At 57.7% G+C, this 14,398-nt stretch overlaps 1 protein-coding gene across 1 annotated transcript; it reads right to left on the bottom strand.

Moving 5' to 3' along the window:
- Positions 1-1,378: 1,378 nt before the first annotated feature.
- On the bottom strand, positions 1,379-14,171 carry NFKBIE (NFKB inhibitor epsilon). The gene is made up of 6 exons (XM_080615277.1): positions 13,684-14,171; positions 3,642-3,744; positions 2,886-3,117; positions 2,627-2,715; positions 2,108-2,356; positions 1,379-1,808 (listed from the first exon to the last, which is right to left on the bottom strand). The coding sequence occupies exons 1-6, from the start codon at positions 14,076-14,078 to the stop codon at positions 1,743-1,745; spliced, it is 1,134 nt and encodes a 377-aa protein (XP_080471403.1). The 5' UTR covers positions 14,079-14,171; the 3' UTR covers positions 1,379-1,742.
- Between the last annotated feature and the right edge of the window lie 227 nt (positions 14,172-14,398).

Raw genomic sequence — 14,398 nt, 5'->3', positions numbered from 1 at the left:
GGTCTTGCCGGCAGGAGCGGCCCGTGAACAGTGGAGCAGGGGAAGGAGAGGCCAGAGGGCCCGGGAGACCCCGGCTCCAGGCCGGGCACCAGAACGGCGAGAGAGCCGAGAGCTAGCCCAGGCCCTGCCCCAGGCACACAAAGCTGCCTCCTCCAGCCCCGGCCCAGCCCCCAGGGAGGCTGCAGGTCCGGCTGCCGCCCTCAGGCGGACACCAGTCACGTTTTACAAGGCATCTTCAAAAAAAAAACCACCCCCGGTTTATTTAAAACAATGACAGAAACAGTGCAGATCACTGGCTTCTGCCCTTTCCCTCCCCTTCCCACCAGCTGCAACCCCAGCCCTACCATGCCACTGCCCAGCAGCACCCATCACTCCCAGGAGTGCCCCACATTTCCCTGTGAAGGTGGCACCAGGGTTGCCCCATGGGGCACCAGCTCCTGGCAGGCACTGGCTGAGCCCCATGAGCAGAACATGGCTCATTCGTAGCACGGCTGAGAGGCAAAGAGTCAAAAGAAACAGAACAATGCAGCCCAGGGTTGCTGAGGAGACCGGGGCCAGCTACAGCGAGGTCTGCAGGGAACCTGTGCTGCCTCCCTGACAGCATTCCCTTACTATTTGTCTTCCCAGGAAGGCAGGAAGGCAACAGCAGCACACTGCTCACTGCAGAGCCCTTGTGCGATTGCGCCACCCAGGATTTGCCCCAAGCAAGAGCAGCTGCTCCCAGGCATCAAGTGGGGAATTTCGCTGGCTGCGGTAGGGTCAGGCACACTCAGTGTCTTCATTCCCCCAGCACCTTTGGCTGCTGGTTCCTTAATGCCTCACATGTGCTTCTCTGGCTTGGAGACGAGGCAGGGAAGGGGAGCGAGCTGAACATCAGCAGGGATGTGGAAATAACCCTGCCATCTCCTCCCCTCTCAGCTTGAGGGAAGCTAAAACCCATGGAAGACCCATGCCCCAAGTTTTTTAACACCCTCCCAAGCCAGGAGATGGGGCAGGATCTTTGTATCCTCCGCACAAGAGGAAACCACAGCACAACAAGGCAGCAAGATGTCAGGCACACCAGCAGAAACAGGGATCCACAACCTGGTCTTCCAGCATCTCCTGTGCTCTTTCTTCAGCCCTGAAGCTCGGCAGGACAGCATGGGAATGGAGCGCCAGGCTGGGATCCCCCAGCCTCAGCCTTGAGCACTGGAAAGGCTTTGCAAGCAGGGAAGCCCCTCTGTTCCCACTCACCTTCTGCTGTGCAAAGGCCCAGAGGGAGCAGGTGGGCTGGGGAAGCCCCTGCAGCCCTGTGCCCGGCCCCCAGGGTGATGTTCAGCCTCCTGATGCTGCGGGGGAGCAGCGTGGGTTTGATCACACGAGACCTCAGGTGCCCGCAGCAAGAACAAACGTTTATTAGAGTAAGCGTTCATTCGCCTCACCCCACGCTTACTCTGATGGTGTTTGGGGGGATGCCACAGGATGCTCTGTCCACCATGCAGCATGAAAAGGAGTCGTCTTCTGCTCCTTCCCTGTGTAAGCTAGAGACCTCTGTTCAGTCCTGCCGCTGGGCACAAATACTCCCCTGTGTAGTGCTCATAGTGCTGCCTTCTTCCCTCTGGGAAGGCAGCCTGAGGCCAACAAAACTTTTCTGAAGAGGAGAGGGGGGGACAGGTGTCCCACAGTGGTGCTGCTCCCACTGAACTGCAGGCAGGCAAGGTCCCAGCAGGCAGCAGCCCAACAGGGTAAAGGAGTCCAGCCACTCATTCAGAGCACACCACAGGCTTCCCTGAGATCTTCAGGTCATCGAAGGGCAGCAAGGCGAGGAGCTGCAAAGGCCAAGGTGTGGATGTATAAAGATCCAAGGTAGTGTGTCCACAGAGCTAGGGTAGCAGCCCAGACCTAAGTCCCCCCCTCAAGTCCTAAAGCCTCCCACCTCGCTGGGGAAGTGCCAAGAAACCCTTTAAGGGCATTCCCCAGGGCTTGAGGCAACAGGCAGCCACCCCACGCACCCCCGAGCCAATGCCTGCACCCTATAAGGGAGGACAGGCACAACTAGAAACTCCTCTGGGGAGCTTCCCCCCTAACACACTTGCAGAGCCACAGGCCTCCCCACACACGGACTCACATCATCGTTGCCATCAGCGAGGTCCTGGGCTGTCTCATTCTCCATGTTCCTCAGCAGGGTGTCAGCCCCGCAGTGCGAGAGCATGGCAGCGATAGCGGCATCCTTGCGGCCCACGGCGAGGTGGAGTGGGGTGCACCCATTGTACATCTGTGCGTCCACGTACGCCCCATTGCACAGCAGGAACTGGACAGCCCTGTGGTTGTGGCACTCCACGGCCAAGTGCAATGGGGTCTTCCCGCTTGTGCCCTCCTGCAACCCACAGGCCACAAGGGTGTGAGTGCAGGGTCCCCTCAGGTGGGTCCCACAGCACCCCCTTCACAGAGTGCAGAGGGGGCAGTCCTCACCCCGACTGCTGTCACAGCACCCAACAAGCCCTCAAGGACCTTTTCTTTCTGCTCCCTCAGAATCCAGTGCCTCCCATTCCCACAGCAGTGCCTGCCCTGAAGCTGGAGGAAGTGCTCAAGGGAGCCATGAACCATGACCAGCCTTGCCCAAACATCGCCCCATGCCCAGCCTTACCCGAACATCAATGTTGGCACCTCTCTCCAGCAGCAAAGACATCATCGGGATGTTCCCCTTCAAGGTGCTGATGTGCAGACAGGCCAAGCCTGGGATGGGGAGGCGGACAGAGAGCCACAGTCAGCCCAACGCACCCTGAGGCACACCAGCCCTGTCCGCATGCCCACTCTGCTGCACTCCCAGATCCCTGTGTACACAGCTCATAGTCTGTGCCCCAGCCCGGCCACTGGCACCTCACCGGGCTGCCTGCGGGTCTCACCTTGCCAGTTCTGGAGCTGCAGGTCGTGGTGGTGCCCATGGGGCTGTGGGGTGCCCTGCGGTGGGGCCGTGCCCTGCAGCAGCTGCTGGGCGCACTGCATGTGCTGCTGCTCGCAGGCTAGGTGCAGCGGCGTGTTGCCGTTGCGGTCCTGCAGCCTGGGGTTCACTCCCTTGTGGATCAGTGCCTGGATCACACTGGGCTGCTCCAGGTACACGGCGAGGTGCAGCGGGGTCTAGAGAGGAGGTGGGGACAGAAATCAGGGAAGCGGGGGGATGCCCTGCAGGACACCAGGTGGGATGAGACACACCAGCCTACAGGAGCCAGCCTGGTGGCACAGGCAGGCTGCCAAGCAGGAACCCATCCCTGTCCCGGCACTAAGCGTGGCTAACACTGGGGCAGTGCAAACAGCTTGCTGCCCCCCGGGCCTCAGCTCAGGGATCACCCGCGGGGGCAGATCTCACTCTCCCAGGTTATCTACCCTGCCACATTCAAGCCATGCCTGCTCCACCCTCCCAGGGCACTCTGAAATGTCCTAGGCCTTGTAAAGGACCCCTTCACCCTGTGCTGCTGGGAGCTGTCACACCTCTTTCTCAGGGTATCTCCCATACCCTTCTTCCCCTCCCTGAAAAGGGGCTGCTCACATGGGATGTTCGCCATGCTCTGGAGGAAGCAGGTTTGCGGGCCTGGAGGCAGATTGGGCATCTATCAAGGGAGGACCTACCTTCCTCCCATCTTCTGCCTATCACATCCTCATACCTGGAAAAGATCATTTTGGATCTCCAGCACCTCCCTGGGCAGATGAGCGATACAGCAGAGTGCCACAGCTGGGATGCAGTGGATAATGGCCAGGTGAACCAACCTATGGAGGGAACGGGGGGGGGGGGGGGGGGCGGGGAAAGAAAAATAAGTCCCAAGTGCTGTGCTCAGAAGCAGATATCCTCCACTGCTGCATGGAGGAGTGATCTACGCACCTTCCCCAGACCCCTTCCCTTGTCCCCAACTTGGAGCTCCTCCATCCTGCCCTCTCCCTGGGGAAACTCAGCAGCAGGTCAAGACAGGAATGTGGCCTGAGGCTCCCCAGGGCAGTCCTTCATGCTGATCTACATGGGGAACAGACCCTCTTGATCATGCTGAGTCCTCCCTCAGACCTCACAGCACACACGGGGCTTAGACTCAGCACTGGCCAAAGCCAGGCCTCCAACTGGTGCAGGTCCGAAAAGCCTGGGATGTGTTTCCCAGAGCCTAAGGGCTGGGTTTGGCAGCTGCAGAGGGAGATAGGGGCTCTGGCAGCTGCCTGGGGAATTCCATTAACCTGCTGCCAGCTGTGAGCTGCGCTTCTGCTTTCCCCTCGTGCAGGCAGGCAGGCAGGCAGCCAACGCTGGGCAGGAGCCTGGCACCCATCCAAGGTCACCTGCAGGGTACAGTCCCCATGCCAGCCACGCTGCCGGGCCACACCGATTTCCTCTTCTCTCCCCTGCATCCTTTCCTTCCAGCCCTGCTGTGGCAGTGCTGGCATGGAGCCGGAGAATGCACAGGGACACTGGAGCCATCAGAGCTGGGTGGCCAGCATGCAATCCTGCTCCTCAGGACCATGGTCCCCACAGCCATGGGGTGGCCAGGCAGCCTGGAGTCCCCCAGCCCAAGGAAAGGCTTTATTTCCAGCCGGGTCTGACGCCAGCCACTGTGCACTCAGAACAGAAGTGAGATCGTGATAGAGGCAGAGCCGAGAGGGAATTTCCAGTCCCCTCCGATGACCTGCTGCACTCCTAGGCTTCCCTGGAAGGAGGGACCAGTCCCAGCCATGCTGAGCAGCAGTGAGGAGCAGGCAGCAGAGCATAGCAGGCATGAGCTGAGTGAGCCTCCTGCCACCCTGTTGCCACTGTGCAGGGTGGCTTTTATCTCTGTTAGATGTCAGCTCCAAAGTGAAACCCAGGCTCTAACCCACTCATGCTGCTTGGTGAAGGCAAACAGGGCTGACGGAGGGAGGGCAAGAGCTGTGCCAGCCCCAGCAAGACACCCTACTCACCATACAGCCCAGCTCTGGGATGCCACCTGCAGTGAGAGATGGACAGCATCCCTCACAGGCAGGAGGGCAAGACCTGGCCCCAAAGTGTTGCAGTGAAGATGTGGGGCTGCCTTCTCGCCAGCTGCCAGGGGACATGGGTGTGCTGAGAAACCCAGAGGCCAGTCCCCCAAGGTTAAGCCCCATTTTTGGTGACAAAACAAGGCTGGTTCCCCTTCGCTCTGCCATCATGGGGAAAAGATGTGGCCAGCAGGAGAGGCTTTGTCCCCGGGGAAGCCCCAGGTCATGCTGCAGCAGGGAACTCCCCAATGGAAGGGGAGGCCACTCACATTTGCCACTGCACCACCACGGGGTGCAACCCCACTGTCAGTGCTCCCAGGGCAGGGGAGGGGGCTGTGAGCCGTGGCAGAGCAGCTCCACGGGCAGGGGCAGAGGCACAGCCAAGGGGCCCAGGCCAGGGTAGCAGAGGGCAAGAGTGAGGGGCACAGCTGCAGAAACAGCTCTAAGAACACCCCTCCCCTTGGCAGGCTCTTGCCTAGGTATGATCCAGGCAGGGAGATTCCCCGCGGGCTTTGCATCAGGCCTCTGGTCCCCATGGTGGCACCTGCACCAAGGTGTCCTTTGCCCGCTTGTAGGGACAGCCCCTGTTTCTCCACACTCGTTCCCAGGCACCACATGCAAAAGGCCACGGGATCTGCTTTTTTCAGGTACGGAAGAGATACAACTGCTCAGGCAGGGGACTTCCCAAGGCAACTGGGCTTGAACTTTAAACCTCTGGTGCTTTCACTTTCCAGAGCCGTGCTGGGCTCCTGGGAGAAAGAGCAGAGCCCCGGGGTCTCGCCTCCCCACAGCCAGCCCCAACCTGCTCAGGAATCCCCCAGCCCCTCTGCCACTACCCACAGCACACCACGCCATCACATGGGGACAAGTGGGGCAGTCACCCAGGGGACGTGGAAATCCCAGGCAGCTCTTCCTGGCTTGGGTGACTTTGCAGCTCGCAAGGCAGCAGACACTCAGGGCTGAGCAAGTTTGGGATCTATGCTGTGGAGGCAATGAGGCTGAGCATCCCCAGCCACCCAGAGCTCAGGCTTTCACCCCAAAGCTGGGATGTGCCTGCTTCAAAGGATTGCTTTCACCCTTCCCTCTTCATTCTCCGCCCGGGTGCAGCCTTCTCCTGTGCTTTCATTTCTGCATTCGTTCCCCCCTCTCCTAATTGACAGCCCTCAACTTCCTGAAATGGCTGCAAGAGCCGTGAGCTACTTGGGGGAATCATGGCAAGGACACCTGGAATGAGCACACCAGGAGCATGTGTGCACGCTGTGCCACAGGCTGTTGATGCCAACCTGGAATCGAGACTGCCTCCCGCTAACCTGGGAAACCCCTAGGAGACCTGAGGTGCAAGCATCGTGCCAATCTCCACTCTCTTCAGGCCACGGCTACACGCACACATCTCTCTGCCGTGGCAGCATGCGGTCCAGCTGCTGACAGGCTGCTGCATGCTGGCACATAGCGCTAACAGCTGAGCTTCAGAGCCAGGGCACGGTGATGGAGAGATACCTGCTCGCTGCCAGGCAACACTCCTCACCCAGCCACGTGCCTTTGCCAGAATAAACCCTTCACCCCTCCATGCTCAGACCTTCTCTCAGCTGCCTGCACACCTCTGCCTTCTCTGCTTGCCTGCTCCCCACCTCCCCACGCCTGCAGCCGTGGGGTGGGTGCCCAGCAGGGACTTTTGGAAAGAGCAAACATGAGTTTGGAAAGGGCTGTGGATAGAGGAGCTGTGGGCAAAGGAAATGTGGTCAACCTAAGAGTACAGACTGCTGGGCTTGCTCTCAGCTTTGCCACTTGCTCACCAGCTCCATCCTGGCACAAGGGGTCTCATTAGCGCTCTGAATTGCAAAGGCACAGGGCATCCCTGGCACAAGGCCATCTACCCATCATCAGAGAGATAATGATGCTGGAGCAGAGAGGTCAGGACCATCCCTGGGGATGTCCCCACGTCTGAGAATGCCATGCTCAAGGCAGGCCTAGTTTAGGCACAGGAAAACATCCATTTCCATAGTGCTGTCCATCTCCCAAGCTTCTGAGTGACCTCAAGTGCCTGGTAGGAAAACTGTCCACACCTGAGGACTGGAGGCAGGAGAATGGGGTAAGGGTGACACCAGCTCAGACACAAGCAGAACTGAGGAAGTCCCAGCAGATCTCCAGCTATCCTCTCTTCTCCTTCCAGAAAAGGGGCAGACCATGCAGATCTGATCATGCAGATCCCCCCCATGTGTAGAACAAGACCACCTTGTCCTCAGAAGACTCTCCCTTCGCTATCTAACCCCAGAATCACCTAGGACAAGGGCTCCAGCATTCAGTAGAATTCTAGTATTCTTTTCTCTTTCTACTTTTTTCTCCCTTTCTAGATAAGATCCCTGTCTGCAGCAGGAATGGATCACTCCCAGCTCCTCATTTTGGCTGAGTGGAGCAGTGAGAAATCATGCAAACAATTAACACATGAAAAACTTGTTCAGGAGAGGAAATGGCCCCAGCAGCAACAGTGAGGAGAGCAAGGGAGGAGGAAAACAGCCGGGGAATTCCACACTTACCCTGCTCTCCTGTTCCAGCCCTGTAACCTGCACTGCTAACCGCTTCCTCAGCCATCAGCATGAACCTCTGCCAGCAGGCTCAGCCAGCACAGCCCCATCCTGCCCTGCAGCCCTCTGCCAGCTCAGCCTGGCTCCCTTCCTCCCTGCATACCAATGCGATGCTGCCCTGCTCCAAAAAGCTGTTCCAGCTGCCCTCCGGCAGCTCCAAGGGATCAGCGAATCCCAGCCAGCTGTAGGCTCATCCCCATATCCTCTGCTCCAGCCCTGGGTCTCCTGTTGTGCAGGTTTCCTTTCCCCTTCCCTGGGGAAGGGGGAAGGAAGGCTGCTGCTATTGGGACCAAAAAGAGAGCTGGGAACTGATGGAGCAGGGGAGCCAGCCTCTAGCTTTCCTGTGGTGCCCTGCAGAGGATCTGGTGTGGCTGCTGGCGATGAGGGGTGCTGGAGGCTGCCTGGTAGGGGAGGCACTGCAAGAGGGCTGTGGGTGTCTTGTTTTCCAGTGAGGTGGGTAGATGAAGGTGCCCCTGTTCACCCACATACGGCACCCCTGGCCTCACATCCCCTAGCCTCTGCACCCACACATGTGAGCATTCTTCTCGGTTTCTGAGCAGATGGTGTGTCCAGGATTGCACAAGCACTAAACATCAGATGCATGAGAACTGCGCCCTGCAAAACAAGGGTCTGTCCCACCCTACCATCACTGCAGGGATGGGCCCAGGCAGAAAGCAGGCCAGCCCACCCCAGAGGGTCATGGCTGAGGAGCAAGATGAGCAATTGCAATAAAAGCAGCAAACATCCCAAAATACCAGAGCCAATGGACCTTTTAAACGGAGCAAATTCCCATTCTCACTCATCAGGAGGGAAATACATTCTCCTACAGTTTCTGTACATGCAGAGATATCTTGAGGTCAGAACAGCCTCTCGGAAGAGGACAGTGCCTGGGCTTTGCCAGGGCCTGTACAACACACCCCAGCAATCATTTACAGCCCCGCAAGTATCCTCACTGCGCCTCAGGATTTTCTTCTAATGAGACCAGCAGTGGGTCTAGGATATCTCAGGGCCCCCTCAGCCCTGCATGTGCCCCATCAAAGGGGCTTCCCAGCTCCCAGATGCACAGAGTATCACATGGAGCTCATCGAGAGGTGCCCAGTACTCACTTTCACAGCTCAGACCCCATGGCCTTTCTTCCTGCACAGTCACATCTGACTCCTTTTATCCACATTGTATTAAAAAACCCCACAAGCCAACAAAAATCAAGCTTTCTGTGTTAATTTAGCTGAGCTCAACCCTTTCCCAGCAGCAGCTAAGCCTGCCTGCAGAGTGCAAGGACCTGAAGCCCTTCCACCTCAACTGATCTGTTACAGCCAGGCAGCAGGCTTCTGCATCCCAGGACATGGAAATTTCCAGTCATTCCTTCCCTTCCCCTGTGCTGAAGTTCCCTGTGTCTCTCCTCAGCTCCAAGGCAAACCAAGGCAGGTGGAAAGTGTGAAGAAACTTCCCCCAGGCCAGGCTGAAGTCACCCAAAACAGGGGAAAAAACCTCCGTGCCTGTATGATCTCAGAAGGCTGTGCCAGAACTTACCCACCTTACACCAAGGCTGTCCATGACAGCCCTGCAGCAGCCAGCAGCTTCTGGGGCATCCTAAAGGAGCCTGTGCCCTCTCCTGCTCCCCAAACTCCTGAGGATGTACAGAGGAAGAGCTGAGAGTTCAGGAAGAGGGAGCTGGACGCAGGAGGTTCCCCTGTCCCTCTGGCCAGCCCCACATTAGGACTCATTCTCTTTTCTGCCCTACAACAGGAGTGTGCTAGGGAAAAATGCGTGACAGACTTGAATTTCCCTGGCAATTGGGTAAAGGAGATTTCCAAAGGCCCTCTGGAAAAAACAAGAGCATCCCTGCTTCCCACTAACCACAGCCATCTGGACAGCCAGCAACAGCCCAAGGGACTCCCAGACCAAACAGCAACCAGGTTTGCTCTCTGCATCCATCTTTTCTTAATCATTCCTGAAACTGTGTCTCTCCAGCCCTCTGCTTCTTTCACAGTGGTTTTCCTTCGCTGTCACACACACTGGGATCCAGGGGTTCAGCAACACCAGTGTTCAGCAGGGCAAGCATCGAGCAGGCAGCCTGGATGGGTCAACCTCTGTCCCCCTGCACAAGGAAGGCCTCTAGCACAGAGAGACGTGAGGTGGGAGGATTATGACTGGCACACGCTGGTGAATGCTGAGAAGCAGCTCGTGGCCCCACAGGGTGCCTACCCACGCAGGGAAGGGCTCAGCGGGGAAGGCCACTTCCCTACCATCGTGGTGGAGGAGAGCTCAGAACATCAGCTCCCATGGGGCCCCAATTTTACTCGATTAACTGTCCCCTAAGCCCTTGTTAAGGCATCTCAGCCCACGAGTCACTGGCACGTGATTTCTTAACAGCAGACAGGCCAGCACTTGTCTCTGGTGGAAGGAGGAAGTCAGGCTTCCTCTGCTCCCCTCCCTCCCCAAAACATGCACCCAACCAAAACCACTCGGTCCCATTTTCCATCTGAAAGAGGCCAAGGTCTCTCTCTCATGACTGAGCTGGGGTCCCCCGAACCTCAGCCCCACAGAGGAACCATGCTCCTTTGCATGTGGATCCCCATGCAGAAGACAGCCACCCTCCTGCAGAGGCATAGCCTTCAGCCTTCTGCAGCGTGGCACAGCCAGATAGCTCAGAGCAAGACCACACACGCTCTACCAGTGCCCAAGGGGCCCATCACCATGCATCAGGTACCAATGCCATAAACTAGTACGTGGCCCAAGGACCAGCCTGGGCAGAAAGGAAAATATGTTTTGAAGACAGAATATGTAGTCCTAGAGAGTGGAAAGCTCTGCCTAATTTCCCACACTGGTGAATCAACTCTGCCTCATCAGGGCTGGCAGAACTGCCATAAGCCCATGTAAAAGGTGAAGTTTTCCCCTGTGCTGGAATGCAATAGGTGATCCCATCACATTCCATCTCATTTCATAGGAGCTGGTCCCATACTCACCACTTTCCCAGGACACTGGACTCATGCATCTGCCTTGCAAGGCTGGGAAAGAGAGTTTCCTCAGTGAAGCCTAGCAAAGGCTGAGCTTGTTCAGAGGCCGGGGCACAGCAATATAGCTGACTGCAGCCTGGTCAGAACTAGCCATTCCTGCATGCTGGAAAGCCCATCTCTTCACTTCCACATGGAGCAGTCCCACCGGGACTCCATTCAGCAGAAAAGGAGCTGGTTTACATGGAAGAGATGGCTGCTTGGAGGAGGCCACTTGCTTCTCAAGGAAAAGATGGATGCTTGGAGGAAACTGCTTGTGCTGGAGCTCACAGGCCTTGTTCTCTACCCAGCCACTTCCCCAAGGCAGAGGGACTGCCAGCAGCGCTGGGCAGGCAGGAGGGGAGCTGACGCTTGGGCAGATGATTGTTGGAAGACGGCACCCACACATTTCACTGGCCATCACCCCTCCCCATCTCCCTTGTTAGCCAATTTCCTTCCTGCAGAAACAGGACCCCTTCTAATTTTGAGCACAGGAAGAATCCGTTTTAGCCCCATTGCTTCAGCCTGCCTGGGTTAACGCTCCTCTCCCCCAGAGGCAGGCAGGAAGGTTTCCAAGGAGGATGCTGCTGATGCTCCAACCGCCTGAGCACGTCTCCTCCACCTCCCATACTTCCCTCACAAGCACTGGGCTGACAAACACAGCCCGCTCACAGGCACACCGCAAAGCAGCACGGGTGGGCAAGCCTGGGGCAGCTACGGACAGCAAAGGTTTTTGTCAGATGGAGAGCCAAGACTTCTGCCAGCTCCCTTTGTGCAGGCTCCTCTCTGCTCGGTACCAGCCAGGGCATCTGGGGAAACAGGAACTACTTGGCCAAAACCCCTGAAGTTCTTGTGTTTTCAGAATTACAATTACAGGAAAGTGTTGTTGCCCAAGCCTCCTGACATACAATGATAGCATGATTTTAATTCTCAGCCTGGAGCTGTTTTGTGGCAGATATTAAAGCAAGGCACACAAAGGAAATGCGCCACTGACAGAGATTAAAAGAAGTTGATGGGTTTGTCTGGCTGGATGTAAGGGATGCAGCCTGAAGCCATCTGATCCCTTTTCTCTGGGGACTTTCTGTCACCGGATGAGCAACTGCTCCATAGACTTCAGCATTACTAGCAGCCGCGACTTGGTTTTGCATACAGAACCGGAGGCAGCTCAATGAGTCGCTGGGTGTTCTCAGTCCCCGTTTGCATCAACCCAGTGGTGGATGTTCAGCATTTCTAAATATAAATGCCGCCTACCTCTGCCACAGGGTCAGGAGGAGAGACAGGAATAGCGGAGGCAGAAATCCACAGCCACACTAACCACAAGAAAAGGGTTTTTTTTCACAGCGCTGGGAGCAGATCCCGAGAAAGCCAGCTCTGACACGGACACAGCCTGCCCAGAGCTCTATGAGCTGCACCACCAGCGGACTTTTCACTCCTTCCCTCACTCTTTACTGATTTCCTGTTCTGAACTGTGAGAGAAAACAGAAGAGCAACTGCAACCATTTGGAGAGCTCTCCAAGAGCCTCTCCTGCCTACAGTAACCAAGGCACCACAGATTAATGTTTTCCTAGTTAATGAGATGCTTGTTGTTAGGTCTCTCCAAGCATGTCTGACAAGCAAAGGGCTCAGCCACCTTACAGAACAGCCCCAAGCAGCCAAAGCATCTCCAAGCAGCCAGATCTATCAGGTTCACCAAAGAACAGCAAGCAGGGAGCCCTGGGCACTGTGTGACTGATGAGCCCGGGGAGTTTGCCTTCCACAGTTTAGAAGACTCCTGGGTCTCCCTGTGGGCACCTTGGCTCTAGTATTACAGTTGGGAAAGGTGGTGAAGCTCCTCCACTCGGAGGAGCCCCAGAGCCAGCCTGCAGACAGGACAGGACTAGGAAGCACCATCCAGGAGCCTGACTGGGGAGCGTGGGAGGCTGGTTTAGGATAACCTTGCTTGCTGCAAGACTTCCAGCCAATCCTGGGAGCAGATCCCCCAGCGAGCGTTAATGAACTAATTAGCAGATGCACAGGCTCCTTCCTAACCGGGAAGTAAACATTCCAGCTGGCTCCCAGCTCATCTTCAGCCTCAGAACCAATGTGCTCTGCCAGGCAAGGACAGAACCTCCTTCCTGCTCGCTCTACAGAAAACATTTGCTTGCTTGTGCCAGTGCTTCTCAGTTTCTCTTCCTCTTGCACTACTTGGTATTAAAGTCCAACCTGGGTCTGGAGCAAAGTTTTTGCCCTTCTTAGCTGTGAGCACGCTTTGCTCATGCTCTGTATGTGCACCCATGCACTCATTATGAAAACCTTCTGGCGAGGGAACGTATGACAGGAAAGCGCTGTGATTAGCTGAACGCAATTACCAGAAGCCAAACCAAGTAACTCTGGTGTGATGCCTCTGCCCTCGAGAGGGCATCACAGATGTGGGAAGCCCCCCCCCGTGAAAAGAAACACTCATCTCCGTCACAAAGGCTCAGGAGGGCAGCCCTGTAGCAGGGCATGCGTCACAACTGTGCTGAAAGCTGTGCTGTGCGGGTGGATTGGCAAGGCAAGGCGATTTCCACCTGAGAACAAACAGTTCTTGGGTTGCTCGGTTGAGCAGCATCTCTGGCCCTAACACAGCCATCTCAAGGTCTTGCCCTGCATAGCCAATCTCTTGCTTATGTGTTATCTCATACAACCAAAGCTTCTTCCTTGGGGAGGAAACACTGCACTGTCTGGGGAAGACAGAGTGGGGGTTTGATTTGCCCCTCCAGTTACTAGCAGCCCCATAGCAAGTAGAATTTTACTTCCCAAAGTGGGTCCATTCTGTGCCACGTTGCCTGCAGTGCCTCTCCCTGCTCACTCTCTGGTCCTGGCTCAGATGCTCCAACTGGTCACTCACCCAAACCCATGCCAGGGTGCTCAGCATCCATGCTCAGCACTAGGACAGGGGCTTATGGAGTCCCTCACATCCCGGCAGAATGGGTGCTCCTTGGAGAGGGCTGGGGACCACTGCAGATAAACCCGGCTTATCTCTAAGCACCGGCTCTCCGCTGCCGGCTGGCTGCGAGGGGCCAACCCCGGGGCTGGGGGGTCCAGGCTGGCAAGCCGCCCCTGCAGGGGTGGATGGAGGAAGGATGGATGGACGGGGGGCAGGTTCCGCGGTCACTCACGTGTCTCCGTCCTCCGAAAGGTAGGTGAGGGCTTCCAGCTGCTGCCGGCTGAGCCCCTCGGGCGGCGGCTCCTCGGCGCGGTAGGCGGCCGGCAGTGCGGGCAAGGGCTCGGGAAGGACGCCGGAGCCGTAGCTGGAGTCGAGCCGCTCCTCAGCAGCGGCGGCCTCAGCAAAGGTGTCAGCGGGAGGGATCCCGGCGGCGGCGGAGGGGATCTCAGTAGGTGCGGTCTCGGCGGCGGCGGGGGGGATCTCAGCGGAGGGGGTCTCGGCGGCGGCGGGGGTCTCCCTCCCGCCCGGCAGCGAGCGCAGTGACTCGATGCCCGAGTCGCACTGCCCGTCCTCGCCTTCCCAGCCCGCAGCCTCCTTGCGGCACTCGCCGCCCGCCGCTCGCGACATCGCTCAGCGCCCGCCGCCCGCTCGCCGAGGCCGCAGCCCCGACACGGCCGGGGGGCTCATGGCCGGAAAGGCAGAGAGCAGCAGCCGGCGCCGAGGCTAAACCCCCACGGCTCCTCCTCCTGACTCAGCCGCGCCCGGCCCCGCCTGCCCGGGATTCCCCCTCTGCCGGCCCGCCCCGGCCTGGTCCCCCCTGAGCGGGGCTGCCTCTCGCCTCTCCGGCTCTGAAGCACCGGGAGAGAGAGAACCCGCCCAGGTGCGCGATGGAGAATGCTGCACTGAAGCACCGGTGTGCCCCGGACCTGCCTCCTCCCCTGCCCGGT

The sequence above is a fragment of the Psittacula echo genome, assembly GCF_963264785.1.
Source record: "Psittacula echo genome assembly, chromosome: 4".
In the NCBI taxonomy this organism is placed as follows: domain Eukaryota; kingdom Metazoa; phylum Chordata; class Aves; order Psittaciformes; family Psittacidae; genus Psittacula; species Psittacula echo.
Note: the sequence above shows the minus strand (reverse complement) of the source record. Positions and strands in the feature narration are given on the sequence as shown.

Excerpts from the sequence above, each read along its gene's own strand:
- NFKBIE (XM_080615277.1), bottom strand. The coding sequence starts at position 14,078 with ATGTCGCGAGCGGCGGGCGGCGAGTGCCGCAAGGAGGCTGCGGGCTGG. Across the intron at positions 2,716-2,885 it reads GCAGCTCCAGAACTGGCAAG|GCTTGGCCTGTCTGCACATC; the intron begins GTGAGACCCGCA and ends TCCCCATCCCAG. Across the intron at positions 2,357-2,626 it reads GTGCCAACATTGATGTTCGG|GAGGGCACAAGCGGGAAGAC; the intron begins GTAAGGCTGGGC and ends TGTGGGTTGCAG.